Source organism: Zootoca vivipara, chromosome Z (genome assembly GCF_963506605.1).
Source record: "Zootoca vivipara chromosome Z, rZooViv1.1, whole genome shotgun sequence".
NCBI classification, from domain to species: Eukaryota; Metazoa; Chordata; class Lepidosauria; order Squamata; family Lacertidae; genus Zootoca; species Zootoca vivipara.
Window position 1 is genome coordinate 46,275,930 of NC_083294.1, and position 19,163 is coordinate 46,295,092.

The following is a 19,163-nucleotide window of genomic DNA, read 5'->3' on the forward strand; positions in this document are numbered from 1 at the left end:
GAGCTGGATTTGGGATGGGAGGGAGGGAGGGAGCAGGAGAGGGTTTGTCTGAGGGAGAACTGTCTCCGGTTGGAGCAGGACATCCGCTCGGAGGAGAATATCTGTAGCTAGAGGGAAGATCCTCTTAGCTTAGAGAGGGAGGCCATGTGGAGCGTCTTGGGAGAGGATTCAGACAGGAGTTAAAGTGGAGGGCTGAGTCTGAGCCAGGGGAGGCAGGAGCTGTGGGAACAGGGACTCCCTGGGGCTCATTCCTGTTAGGAACTGAGGGTTCTTCTAAGTAAAGAAGACCCCCCCAAAAAAACCAGAAACAAGGGGTGAGTTCCATATTTATGTATAAGCTAAACAAGGCCCAAAAAAAATTAAAGGAAAAAAAAACTGGGTGTACATTTCCAAAATATAAGATAAAAAAAAATGAAACCTACATACAGCAACAGTGTTTTGCTCCTATTTGTTATGTGCAAATGGCTTTAGATACCTATTGTTGTTTAGTCGTGTCCGACTCTTCGTGACCCCATGGACCAGAGCACACCAGGCACTCCTGTCTTCCACTGCCTCCCGCAGTTTGGTCAAACTCATGTTGGTAGCTTCGAGAACACTGTCCAACCATCTCATCTTCTGTCGTCCCCTTCTCCTAGTGCCCCCCATCTTTCCCAGCATCAGGGTCTTTTCCAGGGAGTCTTTTCCAGGGAGTCCAGGGAGCCTCAGCTTCAGGATCTGTCCTTCCAGTGAGCACTCAGGGCTGATTTCCTTAAGAATGGATAGGTTTTATCTTCTTGCAGTCCATGGGACTCTCAAAAGTCTCCTCCAGCACCATAATTCAAAAGCATCAATTCTTCGGCTATCAGCCTTCTTTATGGTCCAGCTCTCACTTCCATACATCACTACTGGGAAAACCATAGCTTTAACTATATGCACCTTTGTCGGCAAGGTGATGTCTCTGCTTTTTAAGATGCTGTCTAGGTTTGTCATTGCTTTTCTCCCAAGAAGCAGGCGTCTTTTGATTTTGTGACTGCTGTCACTTCAGACCATATTTTGAGCTCTCCTCTTTCACCCTCATTAAAAGGTTCTTTAATTCCTCCTCACTTTCTGCCATCAACATATCTGTGTCATCAGCATATCTGAGGTTGTTGATATTTCTTCCGGCAATCTTGATTCCGGTTTGGGATTCATCTAGTCCAGCCTTTCGCATGATGAATTCTGCATATAAGTTAAATAAGCAGGGAGACAATATACAACCTTGTCGTACTCCTTTCTCAATTTTGAATCAATCGGTTATTCCATATCAGTTCTAACTGTAGCTTCTTGTCCCACATAGAGATTTCTCAGGAGACAGATGAGGTGATCAGGCACTCCCATTTCTTTAAGAACTTGCCATAGTTTGCTGTGCCAGATTACCGTATAGCATATATTCAACACAAAAAACAGTGACAATTAGTTGTTGACAAAGGACAGCTGGACATATAACGGGCCCCATTATCTCCAGTAGCTTAGGGCCACATCAAACCTAAATCCAGCCCTGGGTGAGGGGATTTCCCCCCCCCCCGGTGTGTTACACTAACTGGAATACCTCAGGAGGGGAGTTTCTAAGACAGAGGGGAACTGGCAAAAAGCGCCCCTCGCTCATGAAAAAAATGAATAAATGGTGAGGGAAGCTGTGCCATGTTAAAAGTATTAACCTGCCGTGACTAAGCAAAAGGACCCAGAGAGAAGTAACAGAAACTGAAGTGTAACAACTGATTTCTAAGTAACAAGTTTAAGAAAGGCTGTGCCTATACTGCTGTGTTTAAGCCTGTGACATCCTTGTATTTAGTTTAAGTGATAAGTTAACTTCTACCTGAAAGAATGCATCTCCTGACCCAACTTGTTTCACAAACTTCTTATTTCTATGAGTAAAACTTTTATTGTTTGTTCAGCTTCTGCCTAAGGCTCCAAATCATGCAAGTTTTCCCTCACGCAGGACCCCCACAAGATAACCTGTGGTAAATTGTAGACATTCATTTAATTGGTGTACCATGAGGTGGGGGCAGTTAGCGGGCTGGATCCACTACTTTATTGGTGGCTAGCTAGCGGTGGGATCTGCTACAAGGAATTATTGGTTTGTTTTTGTTCTTATTTTATTGTGTATTTTTTAAATTGTATTTTTATGTTGTGAGATCCATGGATGAAGGGCAGAATAATAATAATAATAATAATAATAATAATAATAATAATAATAATAATAATAATACACATCTAAAACAGGGGTGACTCAGGAAGAGGGTGACTCTTTCTGGGAGGCAGGGGCTGCATCACCTCAGGGACAGGTGATGGGGTGTACAGTGGTACCTCGACTTATGAATAACTCTACTTACGAATGTTTCTACTTACGATCGGAGCTCTGTCCGCCATCTTGGATGCAGTTTAGATAGGATTTTTTCGACTTACAAATTTTTAGATAGGGTTGTGTCACAGGCGCGGTAGCGGCTACTCTAGAGTAACGACTCCTCACGACGTTGCCTTTTCATGCTTTTATTTGGTGAAAGCTATTTACAGTGCAGAGTCAGTACTATGTTGTACATGTTGTCAGTGTGGGTCAGAACCTCCGAATGGGGGTTCCCGCGTTTTCCTCCAGCAAAGTAGCCTGGGAACATTGAATCTCCGCCCCCGCCGCTTCTTGCGCAATTCCGGCGTTGGCGGGAGCGGTCTTCTGGTTGCGCTTTCCCTGCTTCCCATTTCCTCTCCTGAGCGGAGCAATGGCTCTGATACCCTACCTGAGCCATGTCCTCTACTTCCTGATTCCCCGCTGGAGACACCCCCCTCCCCGCTCCCACTGGCGCTGGGAGATGAGCTTGAGCTTAAGAGGGGAGGAGGCTGCCTGTAGCTGCTCTCCCTCACAGGTTGCTTTCTCCCAATGCATTCCTATGGGATCCAACTTACAATTTTTTCGACTTACAAATGTGCGTTCGGAACACATTAAGTATGCTGTATGCTGATATTGTAGAGAGGAAAAGGGTATGGGGCAACTGCCCTATCAGGAAAGATTATAGAATGGGGAAGGATGTTAGTTTAGAGCAGTGGTTTTCAAGCAGTGTGGTGTGGCACCCTGGTATGCCTTGAATGCTGGTCAGGAGTCAGGACAACCCTGTCCTATCTTTCCTTCCCTCCCTCCCTCCTCTGATGCCATCTCACATCTCTGCCTCTGAAAGGTTTGCACAGGTGCAGCAGCCCTGGCTAGGTGACTGGTGTCTCTGGGAGGTGCAGCTCAGAGACCAGGGGCTGCTTCCCAGAGGACTCCCAAGGGGAGTGGAGAGGAGGCTCAGGGAACACTCCACAAGGGAGGGTGCTCAAAAAGGGGTGAGGGACGTAACTGGGCTCCTGAGCCCCACAGGGTGCTGCTAGGGTTGCCAGACTCAATAGTGGGCAGGCCTTTTGTGCCTTTAATTGCCCTTCTCTCTTTTGAGTCTGGAAACCTAAAAGAGAAACCAGCAGACCCTTTGTTTAATTTCCAAGTAAAGGGTCTGCTGGTTTCTCTTTAAGGTTTCCAGACTCAAAAGAGAGCAGGGCAATTAAAGGCACAGAAGGCCTGCCCACTATTGAGTCTGGCAACCCTAGGTGCTGCAGAAAGAAGGTAGTCGGTCAAGGGAGCCGTGGACTCAAAAAGGTTGAAAACCTCTGGTTTAGAGGAATTTTGAATAAGAGATAACATGAAGGAAGTGTACAAAATTATGCATGGCATTGAGAAAGTGGATAGAGAAATAATTATTTTTCTTGTAACACTAGACTACATAGCCATCCAATGAAAGGTGAATGTTGGAAGATTCAGGACAGAAAAAAAAAAGTGTCTCTTCTTACACTGCCTAGTTAAACTATGGAATTCTCTCCCCCAGGAGACAGTGATGGCCTCCAACTCCTCCCTTTAAAAGAGGATTAGACAAATTCATGGAGGAGGAAGAAGAGCCTAGCAGTGGCTAATAGCCAGGATGGCTATGCTATGCTCTGCCTCCACTGTCAAAGGCAGTACATTTCTGAATCCTAATTGCTAGAAATTGCAGGAGGGGATAGTGCCCCTGTGCTCACGTTCTGCTTTTCTTAGCCTGGCTGGAAGCAAGGCTAATAGCGGGCAGCCAAAAGTGTAATGTAAAACTGAAGTTACGGGTTGATTCTTGACATGTGTTGCTTTAAGAAACCCAAAAGGTACCAGCCCTTTTGTCTATGCCAGGGGAGCTCCTTGCCAGCTTATCCGCCATGTGTCTCATGTCCAGAATTGGCTTGATCCCTTAACTCCCACTGGTGAATGCTTAATTGGGAGGTGCAGGGTAGGGGGGCTGTGTTAATTGCCCAAGGTGCCTCCTTAATTGTGCCATTAAGCTCTTAACGATCGTGGCTGTTCCTTGTCCATACTGATGAAGATGCTTCTTGTGCTTGAAATGCTCTAGACACGTTCGAATCAATGAAAGCGGGAGGAGAAGATCAGAAGCAAACCGAGAGGATTAATAGACTGAGAACAAGAGTCCTCCTCTTAGCCAGTGCAACTGAATCAAACATTTCCAGAGCAGGGGGTACAGGAGGTTGGACACAGGACCAATGCATTCTAAGGCCCTGCTAACTCCATGACCATTGCTTTCTCCTCTTTCCTGACAGACAACTTTTCCTGTGACTCCTTCGCTTGCAACTAGCCCCACCATGGCATTCAGCCCCTACCTAAGTCACGTCTCTCCTGGAATGGGCTTGGTTCCTGCAGAGCTGTTACCAAATACGCCTGTCCTGGTGTCTGGGAACCCAGCTGTTTCTGTGGCAGGGAGCTCCACTGGGCAGAAAATGATGAGGACAGACAAACTGGAGGTATCTTGCACCCTGTACCAAATGGTGATGGTTGCTTTGCTTAGATGAGGAAGACAGTTCTTAACAAAATTTGATTGGGCACCTTTTGCCCAAATGTACTTGCACTATGGAAGTTCTGCTTAAGAGAGGAGAGGGGTACGGATTCTGAAACCCTTTCTTCGTTATGGCTCGGAACTAATTCCCCATTTTTTTGAAGTCTCAGCTATACCAGTTCCTTGACAACAGTGTAACATGTATATTGTTTGACCTCTTAATCCAAAGACAAGGAAGCTCTTAAAGCCTTTTTCTTAATTGGCACTGGAGTACGCTTTATCCCTTTTTCATAAGTTGAAGATCACTGTTTGCTTAAAATTGCTTCTCAGCTTCTGTCATCTTTTCTGGGTTTGAGAGTTTTATTGTGAAGAACGGAGTCAAGGGTCACTGGGGCTCAGCCTTCAGGAGTGTTGCTAATAAAGTGGAACTGCCTCTACCTGACCCAAATCACCAGGACTTGTTTACAAAACCAAGGAAATCCTGGAGTAAGAGGTTGATTATTCAGTGCTGTCATCTTGGATCAGCAAACCTTGTTTACATGGGTGGGAGATACCAGCTGGTTTTATTTCTTCCAGCCCTCCTTGCTCACCATCTCAGGTCTCTACAGGCTGGCACAGAATACTAAAATTGATGCAACCTTCTGTCCCCTAGGAAATGACTGCCCTACTGTTTCAGTAGCTAACAGTCCAGTAGGAAATGGAGGTGAACCAGGAGTCCCTACTAATATAGTGGCTGCACTTTTTCAGTAATATAGGTGTGATCTTGCTTCTGTTGGCTGGGAAGAGCTGTCACTCAGTAGCAGAGAATCTGTAAAGCATGCAGAAGGTACCAGCAGAGAATAGGGTCTCACAGCCAAGCAGAGCAGGACCTAACCCCTGCTTATCAGCTAGGGATTGCGCCGCAAACCTCTTCCTCAGTGCATTGCTTTTTGCAGTGCCTTGCAAGGTGCTTTGATGTCCCAACTTCAGAACTTCAGAGCACCTTGCACTTGACATCACACCGATTGCCAGGTGGGTGGCACTGCCCACCTGTCAGATTCGGCCTGTGAGGCCAACCCTGATAAGGATCTGCCCTGTATAGCCAAAAAGCTTCCGCAGCCCTGCTTTAAATAAATGGGATGGAGGTGCAATGAGACGAAACATGACACTTAGTTGAGGGGCAGCTGAGATTTGTCTCCGCCCTGTGCTTTTCTTAGCCCTTTATGTTCACATTGGGAGAGAAATGGGAAAGTGGTTTTTCCTGGGTGTTTTCATGAATTTTTCCTGGTTCAAATAATGTGGCTTTCTTTTAAGGTTTGCCGGGAGTTTCAACGTGGCAACTGCACACGCGGCGAGAATGACTGCCGTTACGCTCACCCGATTGATATTGCCATGGTAGACACAAACGAGAACACCGTGACGGTGTGCATGGATTACATCAAAGGGCGGTGCTCCCGGGAGAAATGCAAGTACTTTCATCCCCCTGCACACCTGCAAGCCAAAATCAAGGCAGCTCAACATCAGGTGAATCAAACCGCTGCAGCCGGAATGGTAAGGGGGCCGTCGCCCAACAAGGCCTTTGCCTTTGCAAAATGTGGTGTGTTTGGCCCACAAGGAGAGAAGGAGGGGCAAGGGGAGCCTCTCCCACCATTTGTAATAGCACCAGAGTTGTCCCATCACATCTCACCATACACAGTCCAGTCCTGTTTGTGTCAACCCCACCCTGCACATTCCCTATGCATGGGGGTCCCATATATCCTGGGGCTTTTAAAATGACGCACCAGCCCTTTCCTCCCCTAGAATCACTGAGTTGGAAAGGGCTTCAAATGTCACAAAATCCACTACCCCCTGCCAATGTAGAAAATGTCCCCATTTTATTCCTTTGCTTCACATTCAGCCTAAAAAAAGAGTTGTGAAGAACCCAAGAGCTTGCACATGGCATTATCCTGTCTCCCTGCTTCGCCCCCCACCCCCAGCGGTGGCTCAGCTGCACAGCTCATAACTGCTAGCAGCTTCACATTCATGGTAGTGGGCCCAAGCCTGTGGAACTCCTTGCATAAGTTTGTGCTTCCAAAGGTGCATGGGGTGGGCAAACATGCTTATGTGCCCAGCAAGGAAACCTTACAGTAAACCCTAAATACAGTGGTACCTCAGTTTAAGTACACAATTGGTTCCGGAAGTCTGTACTTAACTTGAAGCATACTTAACCTGAAGCGAACTTTCCCATTGAAAGTAATGGAAAGTGGATTAAGCTGTTCCAGACGGGTTCGCAGAGTACTTAAAAGGAAAGTACTCAAACCGAAGCGTACTTGAACCGAGGTATGACTGTAGCTATATTTTGCATGCAAAGCACAATGCTTATTAGATATTGTAGCTGAAAAGTAACAACAACAACAATCTTTATTACGGTCCATAGACCCATCAATTCGTTACCAAGCGATACACAGCTGGGACACCCCGCCCTCAAACCACTCAGACATCTTACTCAAATTCGGAATAGGAAACATTAGTTCTTGTGACCACCGATAAAAACTTTGCCACTGCTAGTGTTCTGGCATTTGACCGGTCTTCCAATAGGAACCTGATATAGAAATCCTGTGATTTTCCTGGGAGCAAGGCTAGCAGGGGTGAAATCACTTCAGCCCTAGCTTGCTCAAACTTCCCACAGTGCAGCACAATGTGTTTTATAGAATCTACATCATGGGTGCACGAGCACAGTCTTTCCTGGTAGGGTACTCCTCTCATCCTGCCCTCCAGCACTGCAGAGCTGAAAAGTAAATAAAACAGGCATCCCGCTGAACAGAATCCAGTTTGCCTGGAATGATCCAGGAAAACCTGCCACACTCAACATGTTCATAGAATTGTGGAGTTGAAGGGATCACAAGGGTCTTCTAGTCCAACCCCAGCAATGCAGGAATCTTTTGCCCAATGTGGGGCTTGAACCCACAACCCCGAGATTAAGAATCTCATGCTCTACTGACTGAGCTGTCCATCGTGAGCCATCTTGCCAGTCAGTTGTGGGACTGAGGCTCCCATCATCCATCCCTTTGGCCGTGCTTGTTAGGGCTGGTGGGAGCTGGAATCCAACACAGGTTCTCATCCTCTGTGGTAAGGAGAGGCAAAAAAAAGGCTTTTAAAAATGGTGTGTCGGTGTTTGAGTTCAGGGGAAGGCTGAATAATTTATTGTTGTTATTTATCTATGCCCATTAAAAACAGTTTAACACACATTAAAATCACATGAATAAGCTGGATCCTAAAAATATGTACCTCAAGAGTCAAAGAGTCAGGGGTTAAAGAGGAGTGTCTTCAGCACCCAGCGACATCTGCAGTAATGGTGCCAGGTGCAGCTCTGTGGGAAGGGCATCCACAGCTTAGCATGGGAAATAGCTGTGGTACAATTTGGGGTCTCCCTGTGAAACAGACTGGCAGAGGAGCTAGAGCAGATAAAAGGAAGAGCTTCTTCACACCCAGCATGTTGTTAAGCCATGGCATTTACTGCCATGGAGTGTGGTGGCAACCACTGGTTTCTGTAGCCTTGAAAGATGATTTGACAAATCCATGACAATCAGGAGAGTTCGCTTGGTGGTTGTTACTCATGAGAATAGCATGGATCTGCCACATCCAAATGACCAGTTCCTTTGGACAAGCCATGGCAAAGGCCTTTGTGGCGGAATAGTGCCTGATGATGATTCCGGTTCATCACTCCCATGATAGGCAGGTGTTCCCTGGGAGGCGGAGCTAGAAGGCATTCTAAATGGAGGGGGAACAACCCTTGAAAGGCAGTTGGGGGTTGGCAGTGGGGAGTGGAGGGTTAGAGAGGGAGCAGGGGGTTAGGTTTGGTTGGATGGGAAGAAGAAAGGATATAACGGTTATTATCAAGATGCAGGAGATGTATTAACAAGTCTGTATTATATGAAAAGAAGATATGCACTTTTAAGAACCAGAGAAATCCATGTTTTCAAGTTAAATAATAAAGTTAAATGTGCCTAAACGTTCGTGGACTCGGGCAGTGTCTCAGTACCTTCAGAGGTGTGACTAAGAGGCAAGAACAAAGCTTTCCTGTGGAAGAGGAAACTGTTTGCTTTTTCTCCTGTCATACAAAGGGCTGGTTAGTGAAGCCAAAAGAGCCACATAGTTGCTTAAGGGAGAGGCAAATTGTAGCAGTAAGGATCCATGGGAGGGAGACCCCCCCTGGTGGCAATAGGTTTCGAACGCAGAGCCCTGAGGTACCCTGGAGACAAGTCCAATTTGGACACTGGAGGTTTACTCCCGTTTGTATAGAAGCACAGGGAGAACCTCTGTTGTTAAAGCAGTGAGGGGTGGGAAACGGGGAATCCCTCACATTTATTTGGTGGCAGCATCGTGATTCGAAAACAACACCCACACACTGAGTGAAGTCGAATAAGACAAATAAATCCTGTCAGAAAATGGCACATTTACGAAGGGGTAGAGAGGCAAAGGGAGGTGTGAGAACTGAAGTCGCCAGGGTCTTGCCACCCAAATAGCTTTGCATTATTCATTGCCTTCCTTTCAAGGCTCCGTGTTTGCCTTGTACCTCTTGAGTTTGGGGGCAGCCTTGCCAGTCAGAGAACAGAAGTTGCTAGGCTACCAAAGAAATACCCCAAAACAAGTCCCAAGAAGTTGTCATCTGTGGCACATTGACAGGCAAAATGGAAAAAGGGGAGGGCATGAGGAAAGCATGAAAAAATACAACTTTTCCCATTAGAACTAGGTTTTTTTTTAAAAAAAAAACAACCACAACTTTTGCAGCAAGCTTTTCAGCACCCAAAATGCAAACAATTTAACAATGTATAATAATAATAATAATAATAATAATAATAATAGTCTGAATTATATAGTAATTATCTGAATTATTTGGGAATTTGTAACCAATTCTGAATGCTTGCTGGAAAATGGGACCCCCATAAAGTTTTCTCAGGTTCCAGGTGTTTCTGCATCTCAAGGCAAACCTTGCTGTGTTACTTCAGTTGCCACAGGGCCCTCCACTGTGCATGTGTCATCTGTTTTTTAATATATTGTATAATGCACTCATTTTGTTTTGTTTTGTTTTGTTCTCTTCACCTGCTCCACAATGTCCGCTCTCTTTTTGATGCATTTCTGCTTGCTGTTTTTTCTGTTGTTGTGCTTGAACCCCCATCCCCTTCCTTGGCTCATTACCATCATGCGCTCGCTGCCTGCTAATTAAGACTCAGCCAGCTGTCCGATCACTGAAGCGACCCCTCGAGGCAACCTTTGACCTGGTACTTGGACCTCTCACCTTCTCGCTTTGCATGTCACCATCTTTACACTGCATGGAATACATCTCTCTCTCCCCCCCCTCTGTCTGTCTCTGTCTTTCTCATATTTGTTGTATATTGTGTGTTACCTAAGGAGAGTGCCCATCAGATAGGAAATAATGTCCCATTCACTCCACTGTCCCACCAAAGGAAACTATGCAGGTACCTTTCACTACCCTCCTCCTCCAAAAAGTCCAGATGTGGTTATGGAGCAATGCAATTATTACAGTGTTTTTCAATCAGTCTGTTTTCAAACAGCGACAGCTGCCACATTTTTATAGCATGGAACACAGAAGGATCCATTTCACACCTTTGGTCTGAAATGTCTTGGGAAGCCTTCAAGGAATTTCAGTGGCAGGGAGCCGAGGGCCCAGCCAAGGCCCACACTTTAGTGGGCACATTGCCACCCTAATTGCTGCTCACATGCCAATGCACAGACACAACTCGGAATGCTTGGGAGTGCTCTGGCTTGTTTGGCATGATTTGGTGGTGGGCTTTGAGCAGCAAACCTTCATTAGGAATTGTTTGTGTCCAAACCTAGCCTTGCAGTTGACAAAAGACACAATTCAGACAGCAGAGACAGGTCTGGTTCCTGGCTTTTGAATCTGATTCAGGCCAATCAGTTTTGTATTATCAGCTCTTATCTACAGTAGGCGCTTTGGAATTTCAGAAGAAGCCCTTTCCAAGATGGTACCAAACACCATTCATGGGGGTGGACGGGTTTACCCAGGACTGAACTTGGGTCTAGGGCTGCCCCACTTCCACCCAGTTTCACAGTCTCACTGCCAGGTTGCAAAACTGGTGGTGCAACTTCCATGGGGGGTGGGAACTTGTCGAAGTTCCCTTGCTCCTGTTGACTGGTGCTACCACCAGAATGATTCATTTGGTTTGGGTGGGGAGAGGCCAGCTGCCAGCCACTCAGAGTAACAAGCTTGGGAAAGTTACCTCTCTGAAAATGCAAATGCAAACAGGGGAGGCAGTTTCTCTCCTAAATTCCGCTCTGAACTTGGGCTGAACGTCTAATCATTCAAAAGCTCATCCCAGCCTCCCCTGGGTCGCCTTCTGCATGCGGAGTGTGCATCCTGCTGCTGAGCTTTTGATTTTTCCTTTTTTCCACAGCTATGAACCACAGGACCCAGTCAGGGGGATGACTGTACTTTCTAGCAGGCTAGCAGGTCCCGTCTGCTATTGCATTCTTTTCATGCTGCCAGAGTCTGCTGCAGGAAACCTATTCAGAGCAAAATCAGAGTCAAAGTGAACATTTCGTTCTTTGTCTAGCCTGGCAGCTCCCTGGTTAAGTCTGCTGACCTCTTTTAGAACAAAGGCAGCTAGAGACTTTAGTATGTGCTGCTGTCTTTGACTAGATAACCTGCTAGATATAAGTATTTAGAAGTGGATTAATGGATTTAAAAGGCAGCCCTGATTCATGGGTTTTGTGGATGTTAAAATTGCCTTTAATATAAATATGCTTAAACCCGGCAAACGTAGAAGATGTTTTTTCCCCCACACCGATTTTCTTCCACTGTTGGATGGAAAGCTGAACCTAAGGTTATGTTTCTTACAATATTTCAAAAAATCATGGAGCTGGAAGGGACCACGAAGGGTCATCTAGTCCAAAACTGTAGTGCAGGAATTTTTCGCTCACCATGGGACTCAAACCCCCAACCCTGAGATTAAGAGTCTTGTGCTCTTAATCGACTGAGCTATTCAAGCAATTATATTTGTGTGGACTGAGGAGCAAGCTCTGAGGCTGGCCTTTATAGGGGGGCTGGGATTGATCCTTTTGTGTCAGCTGATGGACTGCTCCAGGGCTGGTAACACAGCCGAGGTGACGCCCTCAAGCCTCAGAGCTCTGTCTGCCAGTCTTGCAGTAGGAATTGCACTAGTGGTTCAAGAATTAAAGTACTGCTTGGAGCTTGACTGCTGAAGGTCCTGTTTTCAGATGCACATACACAAGGCCATGCAAAACCTGATGTAGAAGTGCTCCAGTCACATGGCCAAATTCATTCTCCAGGCCTCCACTTATCTCCATGCTGCACCTTAGCTATGACAGTGGAGGCCTGGAGAATGAAGCTGTGGTTTTTCACAGGGTCGGATGGTTATCTAAGAACCCAATAAACCAGCCCGTGCTTGCCTAACCCAAACTGGGCAAGTGCTGTACTGAGAGCTGTGGGCAGAGCATATGGTCCCTCTGATATGTAGTCTCCCATGGTCTTTCAAAACTGAAGTGAAACCTGTTTCTGAAACTGTCAAGTTTGCCATTTGCACTCCCCTGCATTTCCATTCATGATATCTTCTAGACTGTTCTTCCCCCTTTTGTTTTGCACTTGGTGCATAGACTTAAAGGTACCAGTGTTAGGAGGAGAGGGGGTAAGGGCAGAGCCAGCCCACCAATGAGGTAGGGTGTAGCACAGGCATCCCCAAACTGCGGCCCTCCAGATGTTTTGGCCTACAACTCCCATGATCCCTAGCTAAGAGGACCAGTGGTCAGGGATGATGGGAATTGTAGTACAAAACATCTGGAGGGCCGAAGTTTGGGGATGCCTCAGGCCACAGAAGTGCAAGAGGTGGTGTCCCACTTGCCCCACCACTTCCACCACTGGTGGAATGACCCGAAACCGGATGGGCTGCCCTGGGAGAGGGAGAGTCCTTGTTTGGAATTTTCTGCATAGTTGCCTCATTCTGAAAAGGATATTGTAGCATAGAAAAAAGTTCGAGAATGGCCATGCAAAATGACCAAAGGGATAGAGTGACACACCCTCCCCCCCCTCCCGAAGAAAGCTTGCATTGTTCAGGACTTTATAGTTCAGATAAAAAGGTAAGTGAGAGGTGGCATGCTAGAAGGTATTAATATTATGTGTGGCAAGGAGAAAGTTTGTCTTTCTTTCTCATAAGACTGGAACTGGTGGACATCCAATGAAGCCAAATGATGGAAGATTCAGGACAGATAAAATAAAGTTCTTCTTTGCACAGAGAATAGTTAAAGTGTGGAACTCGCTCCCACAGGAGGCAGTGATGGCCACCAGCCTGGATGGCTTTAAAAGAGGATTAGGCACATTTGCAGAGGATACATTATCAATGGCTACCAGCCACAATAGCTATGATCTGCCTCCAGAGCCGGAGGCAGTACTGCATCTGAATGCCAGTTGCTGGAAACCACTGGAGGGCAAAGTGTTCTTGTGCTCAGACCCTGCTGGTGAATTTCCCACAGGCATCTGGTTGGCCAGTGTGAGAACAGGATGCTGGACTAGATGGGCCATTGTCCTCATCCAGCAGGCCCTTCTTATAGTCTTCACTTATGTCTGTGTTTGCTCACCCTTTTCATCCAAAGGGCATTCATAGCTTGCCTGTAAAATACAGACAGACCAGCAAGGGAAAGGAAATTCTAGGTACCTGTACCTGATGCTAAAGGTTCTCATACTGTAGTGTTTTTTGCTGAGCCTTTCCTAATCAGGAATGCACAGTGTGGTTCTGTTGCAGTGATGTGGGGCCTGTGGTCCTTTGGATGGCATTGGACCCCCAACTCCCATAATCCCAACCCAACATATCCAATAGTCAAGGCATCATGGGAGCTTATGGTCAATTAACATTTGGAGGGTCATGTGTTACACATCACCAGGCGACTCAGAGAGTAATGGGTACATGGTTGCAGGTGCTCAGGTGCACTGGGTCAAGCCACTTGATGACTCTCATGCCATCTCTGGAAACCATGTACCCTACTTAGAAAGAGAGCCCCCCCCCCATGAGAACTTGGCTCAGTATTTTTCCCACAAGCCCAGAAGACTGCAGGGGGATTTAATCGAAAATCTTGAGTGAGGGACGCGGGTGGTGCTGTGGATTAAACCACTGAGCCTAAGTCAGCGGTTCGAATCCCCACAACGGGTGAGCTCCCGTTGCTCGGTCCCAGCTCCTACCAACTTAGCAGTTCGAAAGAACGTCAAAGTGCAAGTAGATAAATAGGTACCACTCCGGCGGGAAAGTAAACGGTGTTTCCGTGTGCTGCTCTGGTTCGCCAGAAGCGGCTTAGTCATGCTGGCCACATGACCCGGAAGCTGTACGCTGGCTCCCTCGGCCAGTAAAGCGAGATGAGTGCCGCAACCCCAGAGTCGGTCACGACTGGACCTAATGGTCAGGGGTCCCTTTACCTTTACCTGAGTGAGGTTGGGTGAGTAAGGAGTTAACTGTGCAACAGTAGTTAATGGTTAAGAAAAGCTGGCACTTCCTTAAACCTTTCCCCTATGTCTCCCAATTGTTGAGGCGTGTTCTTTGGGGATGAGCAACAGGCAGGGCAATATACCACACGAAAATTTGAAAGCTTTGCCCTGCAACCTTTGAATCTGATGGTGAAACAGGTTTGACTGACTTGGAAGCACCTTGATGTGGCAGGTCTAAAAGAAACAATTTGCTTGTAAGAAAGAGGTGGCCAGTTAACGGGGGGGGGGGGGGGACACAAAACAATTTGCCTTTATGTGAAATTAATCATATTTCATGGTCCACTGAAATCACACACTAACGCACATGACAGCAACAGAAAACTAAGGGATCCAGTTAGCAATAGGGTCTGGCAGCCTCAATTCGCAACCCTGTTTGGTTAGGCCTGGTGTTTTGTACACACCCATTGGTGCAACAACTGACACACCCCAACAGCCTATCCCTCATTCTGCCCAATAAAAGTGGTAGGCAATTCTAGCAGTTTTGCTGCTTTGCCCTTGCAAACATTTCCTAGTTTCTCTGCAGTGCCAGAAGCCCGGGCAGCTGAAATAAAAGTTTACCGTAATCTGTATTGTTTGTTTCCTTACTAAAAATTCAAGCCTAACATTTCTCAAGAGCTCGGGGAAGGTAGTGATCTACTATGCATTTGCAAAATTTGCTTAACATCATGAAAACAGCTAAACCCCCTACACACTCCAGCTTAGTGGAACTCCTCCCCAAATTCCTCCCTAAAATTTATCCAAACCAGAATACTTTTTATCCTCTTATCCTCATGTTGGGGACATTTGAGTCCTTGTATAATAACAGTTGTGGAGTAACTTCAGAGCTTTATCAGATGTGAAGTCATCTGAGGGGTGGGAAATAATTTTCCTATATTCATGCCAGATAGGATCAGAAACACAGTTTTCCCTATTCTTTTTGAGTTGGGTATCCAAATGCACACACAGTTAGCACATCATGTCAGGAACCCAAAATAGGCATAGGGAACAGGACTGATGCTTATACATGTAAACTTTAGCTAACCCTAGCACAGCTAGCATTTCAGTTTACATGATGCTTATGCTAATCTTCTCTGTGTTTTTTTAATAGCTGTTTTGCCTTCCTCCCTCCCTTCCTTTCTTAGTTGCTAATTTTGTTTTGGGTTTTCCCCCTATGCTTGTTGCCTGCAACTGCCTTCTGAGTCTTCCTCTGACCATGATAAAATTATTCCTGATTTACCACCGCTCCCTGTGTCCCTATATATATATATATATATATATATATATATATATATATATATATATATATATGATGTTCTTCCTTTGCACACAGTCCTACTTTGAGTATAAACCAATTTCAAACTTGCTTAGCTGTCAGGCATACCCAGTGCCAAATTATTGGGGGTAGTGAGAGGTGCCGATAATTTCTTTTGTTGGTTCTTTACCTGAGCTGCAGCAGCAAAGCTTCCTCTGAAACCTGCTTCAAGTTTGAGGTGTAGATGTGCCCTTCAAAGCACTCACTCCCCCCACTGTTTTGTTTTTGTTTTTAATTCATTGGCACAATTTCACTTTCCCCACTAACTGCATAGCCTGTGAAGTTGTGACGATGATGATGATGATGATGATGATGAAGATGACGATTATCTCATTGGAGTCTGCTTGACTTATTCCCCCACCTTAGCTTTTTGATCCAACACAGTTGCAGGTGATTTGCAGAGTGCACAGCATGTCTTGTTTGATCATTGCTTTGTCTAAAATTTCTTCTCTTCTCTTTTTTCCCCCTTCCCCCAATTTCCCACCACATTTGGTTCCCTCCATTTCCTTCTGCAGGCGTTGCCACCCGGTGCTCTTCAACCTTTACCAAAGAGGCCAGCGCTTGAAAAAAACAATGGTGCCACCACAGTCTTTAACCCAAGTGTTTTCCATTACCAACAGGCCCTCGCAAACATGCAATTGCAACAGCCAACATTTATCCCTACAGGTAAGTTGTCTGGGTCTCTTACCTCCCACTACCCTGCCCTTGCTTCCATGGGAGGGAAAATGCTACATTTAGAGGCACTTGTGAGACACCTTCTCTCGCCATTCCTGCACCCTGATCTGCCCTTGCTCTTGGAGCGTGGATGGATCTGTATAACTTCGCAAACGTGGCTTTTGCTGTTTGCCGAGCAGGTTGCTTTGCCTATAATGAGCTGTGCTGGCACAACGCCCTGTGCCCCCCCCCCGCCTCCCAATTGCACCAGCACAGCCTCCAATTTGCTGATCTGCACAGGTGTTGCATGGCAACAGGTGCAGATTCCCCTAAGGAGTTCAGATGCTGAGTTCACAAGGAGGAGGTGGACAATGTGTTGTCGCAAAGGGATATGGAACAGCTAGGGCTCCATCTCTCTCTTGTTAGCTTGCCGAGGCATAAGAGAGTCTTTGGAGGCTGAAGAGTGGCTCCCAGTGATCAAGCAGTGAGCCTTGTTTTGAAAGGATTGGTGCTGGAACTATCTCTTTGCAAAACCATTGGACTTAAAAAAAGGGAAAGAATTGCAATTGCACCCAGGAGCATCTAGCTTTTTAAAAATGCCACTACAATAACAACGATGCCTTCTATACAGTGGTACCTCGGTTTATGAACACAATTGGTTCCGGAAGTCTGTTCATAAACTGAAGCGTTCATAAACTGAAGCGAACTTTCCCATTGAAAGTAATGGAAAGTGGATTAATCTGTTCCAGACGGTCCGCGGAGTACTTAAACTGAAGCGTTCATAAATTGAAGCGAACTTTCCCATTGAAAGTAATGGAAAGTGGATTAATCCGTTCCAGACAGGTCCGCGGAGTACTCAACCTGAAGCGTACTTAGCCCGAAGCATGGGTGTAATTGGTTCCGGAAGTCTGTTCATAAACTGAAGCGTTCATAAACTGAAGCGAACTTTCCCATTGAAAGTAATGGAAAGTGAATTAATCCGTTCCAGATGGGTCCGCGTCATTCGTAAACCGAAAATTCATAAACTGAGGTGTTCGTAAACCGAGGTTCCACTGTAAAGCTTAAGATGCTAAAATGTGCTGTTGTGCTTTTTACGAAGCCCGTTCCTAAGAGTCTGGCAGAAGATATATTTACTAACCTTTTTATTGGGGGGTGGGGGGCAGGTTGTCTTCCAATCCTGGTAGATGCTGGTTTTTTTAATATATATTTATCTCTTTTCTGTCCCTTCACTGATTTAAAAGCTAGAGCAATCACCTTCTATTTCCTTCGCAGGGCCTATAAAAACAAATGCCGAAATTCTGCCCCCGCCCCAATATTTTCTTTGATTCTTCCTTCTTCTTTCTCCCTTCATGTTTCCACAAAATTAACCAAGAGCCAATAACTGGATTCTTGGGCAGTTACCAGTGTGTGTCTGCTTAGAAGTGTATCTTGGCCACAATCCGGGATTCCAGGACCTCAGTCTTGGCCTCTATTTAAAAAGATAGAAGACCTTCCAAACAGGATTTGAAGTATGAGTAACAGAAAGAATTAGAACTGACTGTAACATTGTTGTGATATAAGAGATAGAAGACAGGGTGCAGCAAAAGGGGAGAAAATAAGATAACAATAGAAAACGGGATGGGAAGTCAGAAAAACAGAAAACAAAATTATGTATTGAAGAGTATGTGGGGTTTTTTTTGTTTTTTTCCTTGAAATTTAACAAAAAATATTTTAAAACTTAAAAAATTAAAATGAAAGAAGACAGTTCTAAACAATTGCTGAGAGAGCCCTGATGCTCTCTTTCAGCCCTAAGGACTAACAGATATAACAAAAGCATAAAGGAGTTCTGCTGGCTTTGGGTTCAGAAACGGTTATTCACAAAAGTGCAGGAGGAAAACCAGGTCCTTCTGCTTGATTACAAATGTAGGGAGCTGCCATTTATTGAGTCCAGACCAGTGGCCAATCTAAGTCAGTATTGTCTGCACTGACTGGCAGCAGCTGTCCAGAATTTAAAGCAAGGACTCTCTTTCAGCCCTACTTAGAGATGCTGGAGATTGAATTTAGGACCTTCTACATCCCAAGTTGGGATGCGGGTGGCACTGTGGGTTAAACCACAGAGCCTAGGGCTTGCTGATCAGAAGGTCAGCAGTTCGAATCCCTGCAACGGGGTGAGCTCCCGTTGCTCAGTCCCAGCTCCTGTCAACCTAGCAGTTCGAAAGCACATCAAAGTGCAAGTAGATAAATAGGTACCGCTCCAGCGGGAAGGTAAATGGTGTTTATGTTTACTGCTCTGGTTTGCCAGACGCGGCTTAGTCATGCTGTCCACATAACCTGGGAGCTATACGCCGGCTCCCTTGGCCAATAACACGAGATGAGCGCCGCAACCCCAGAGTCGGTCACGACTGGACCTAATGGTCTGGGGTTCCTTTACCTTTACATCCCAAGTAGGTGCTCTGCCCATAGAAGCTACAAGGACAGATGAGCCTCCCATTCCCATTTTATGAGTTTATGCCGTGTTCTCTTTGACCCCAAAACTATTAGGCTTGCCTGCTCATTTTCCCATAGGATAGGAGTGGGTAACCTTTTTCTGCCTGTGTGTGGGCTACATAACCTTCTGAGGGCACATGTCCATGGTGGGCGGGGCCAGAGGCAAAATGGGCAGGGCAATGAATGCACATTTTACCTCTACTGACACAATGCTTTCTGTGGGAAGCAGTGTCCTTCACAAAGTCACACGCACAAGCATGCCCTGGAAAGGAAGTGGGCCAGATTGGGATAGCTCAGTCGGTAGAGCATGAGGTTCTTAATCTCAGGGTTGTGGGTTCGAGCCTCATGTTGAACAAAAGATTCCTGCATTGCAGGGGGTTGGACTAGATGTTCCTTATGGTGCCTACCA

The 19,163-nt window shown here is 46.0% G+C and overlaps 1 protein-coding gene across 9 annotated transcripts in view; it reads left to right on the plus strand.

Moving 5' to 3' along the window:
• Positions 1–19,163, plus strand: part of MBNL3 (muscleblind like splicing regulator 3) — a 143,198-nt gene that overhangs the window by 104,892 nt on the left and 19,143 nt on the right. For 8 of the 9 annotated variants that reach the window (XR_009557026.1, XM_060270469.1, XM_035102023.2 and 5 more), the window contains 3 exons: positions 4,621–4,821; positions 6,147–6,383; positions 16,150–16,300. Coding sequence is in view for 8 of the 9 variants with exons in the window: in XM_060270469.1 (XP_060126452.1) it covers positions 4,621–4,821; positions 6,147–6,383; positions 16,150–16,300 (589 nt within the window). In the remaining variant the exon portion in view is untranslated. The remainder of the gene's footprint in view (positions 1–4,620; positions 4,822–6,146; positions 6,384–16,149; positions 16,301–19,163) is intronic. The other variant, XM_060270474.1, reaches the window with a different exon arrangement.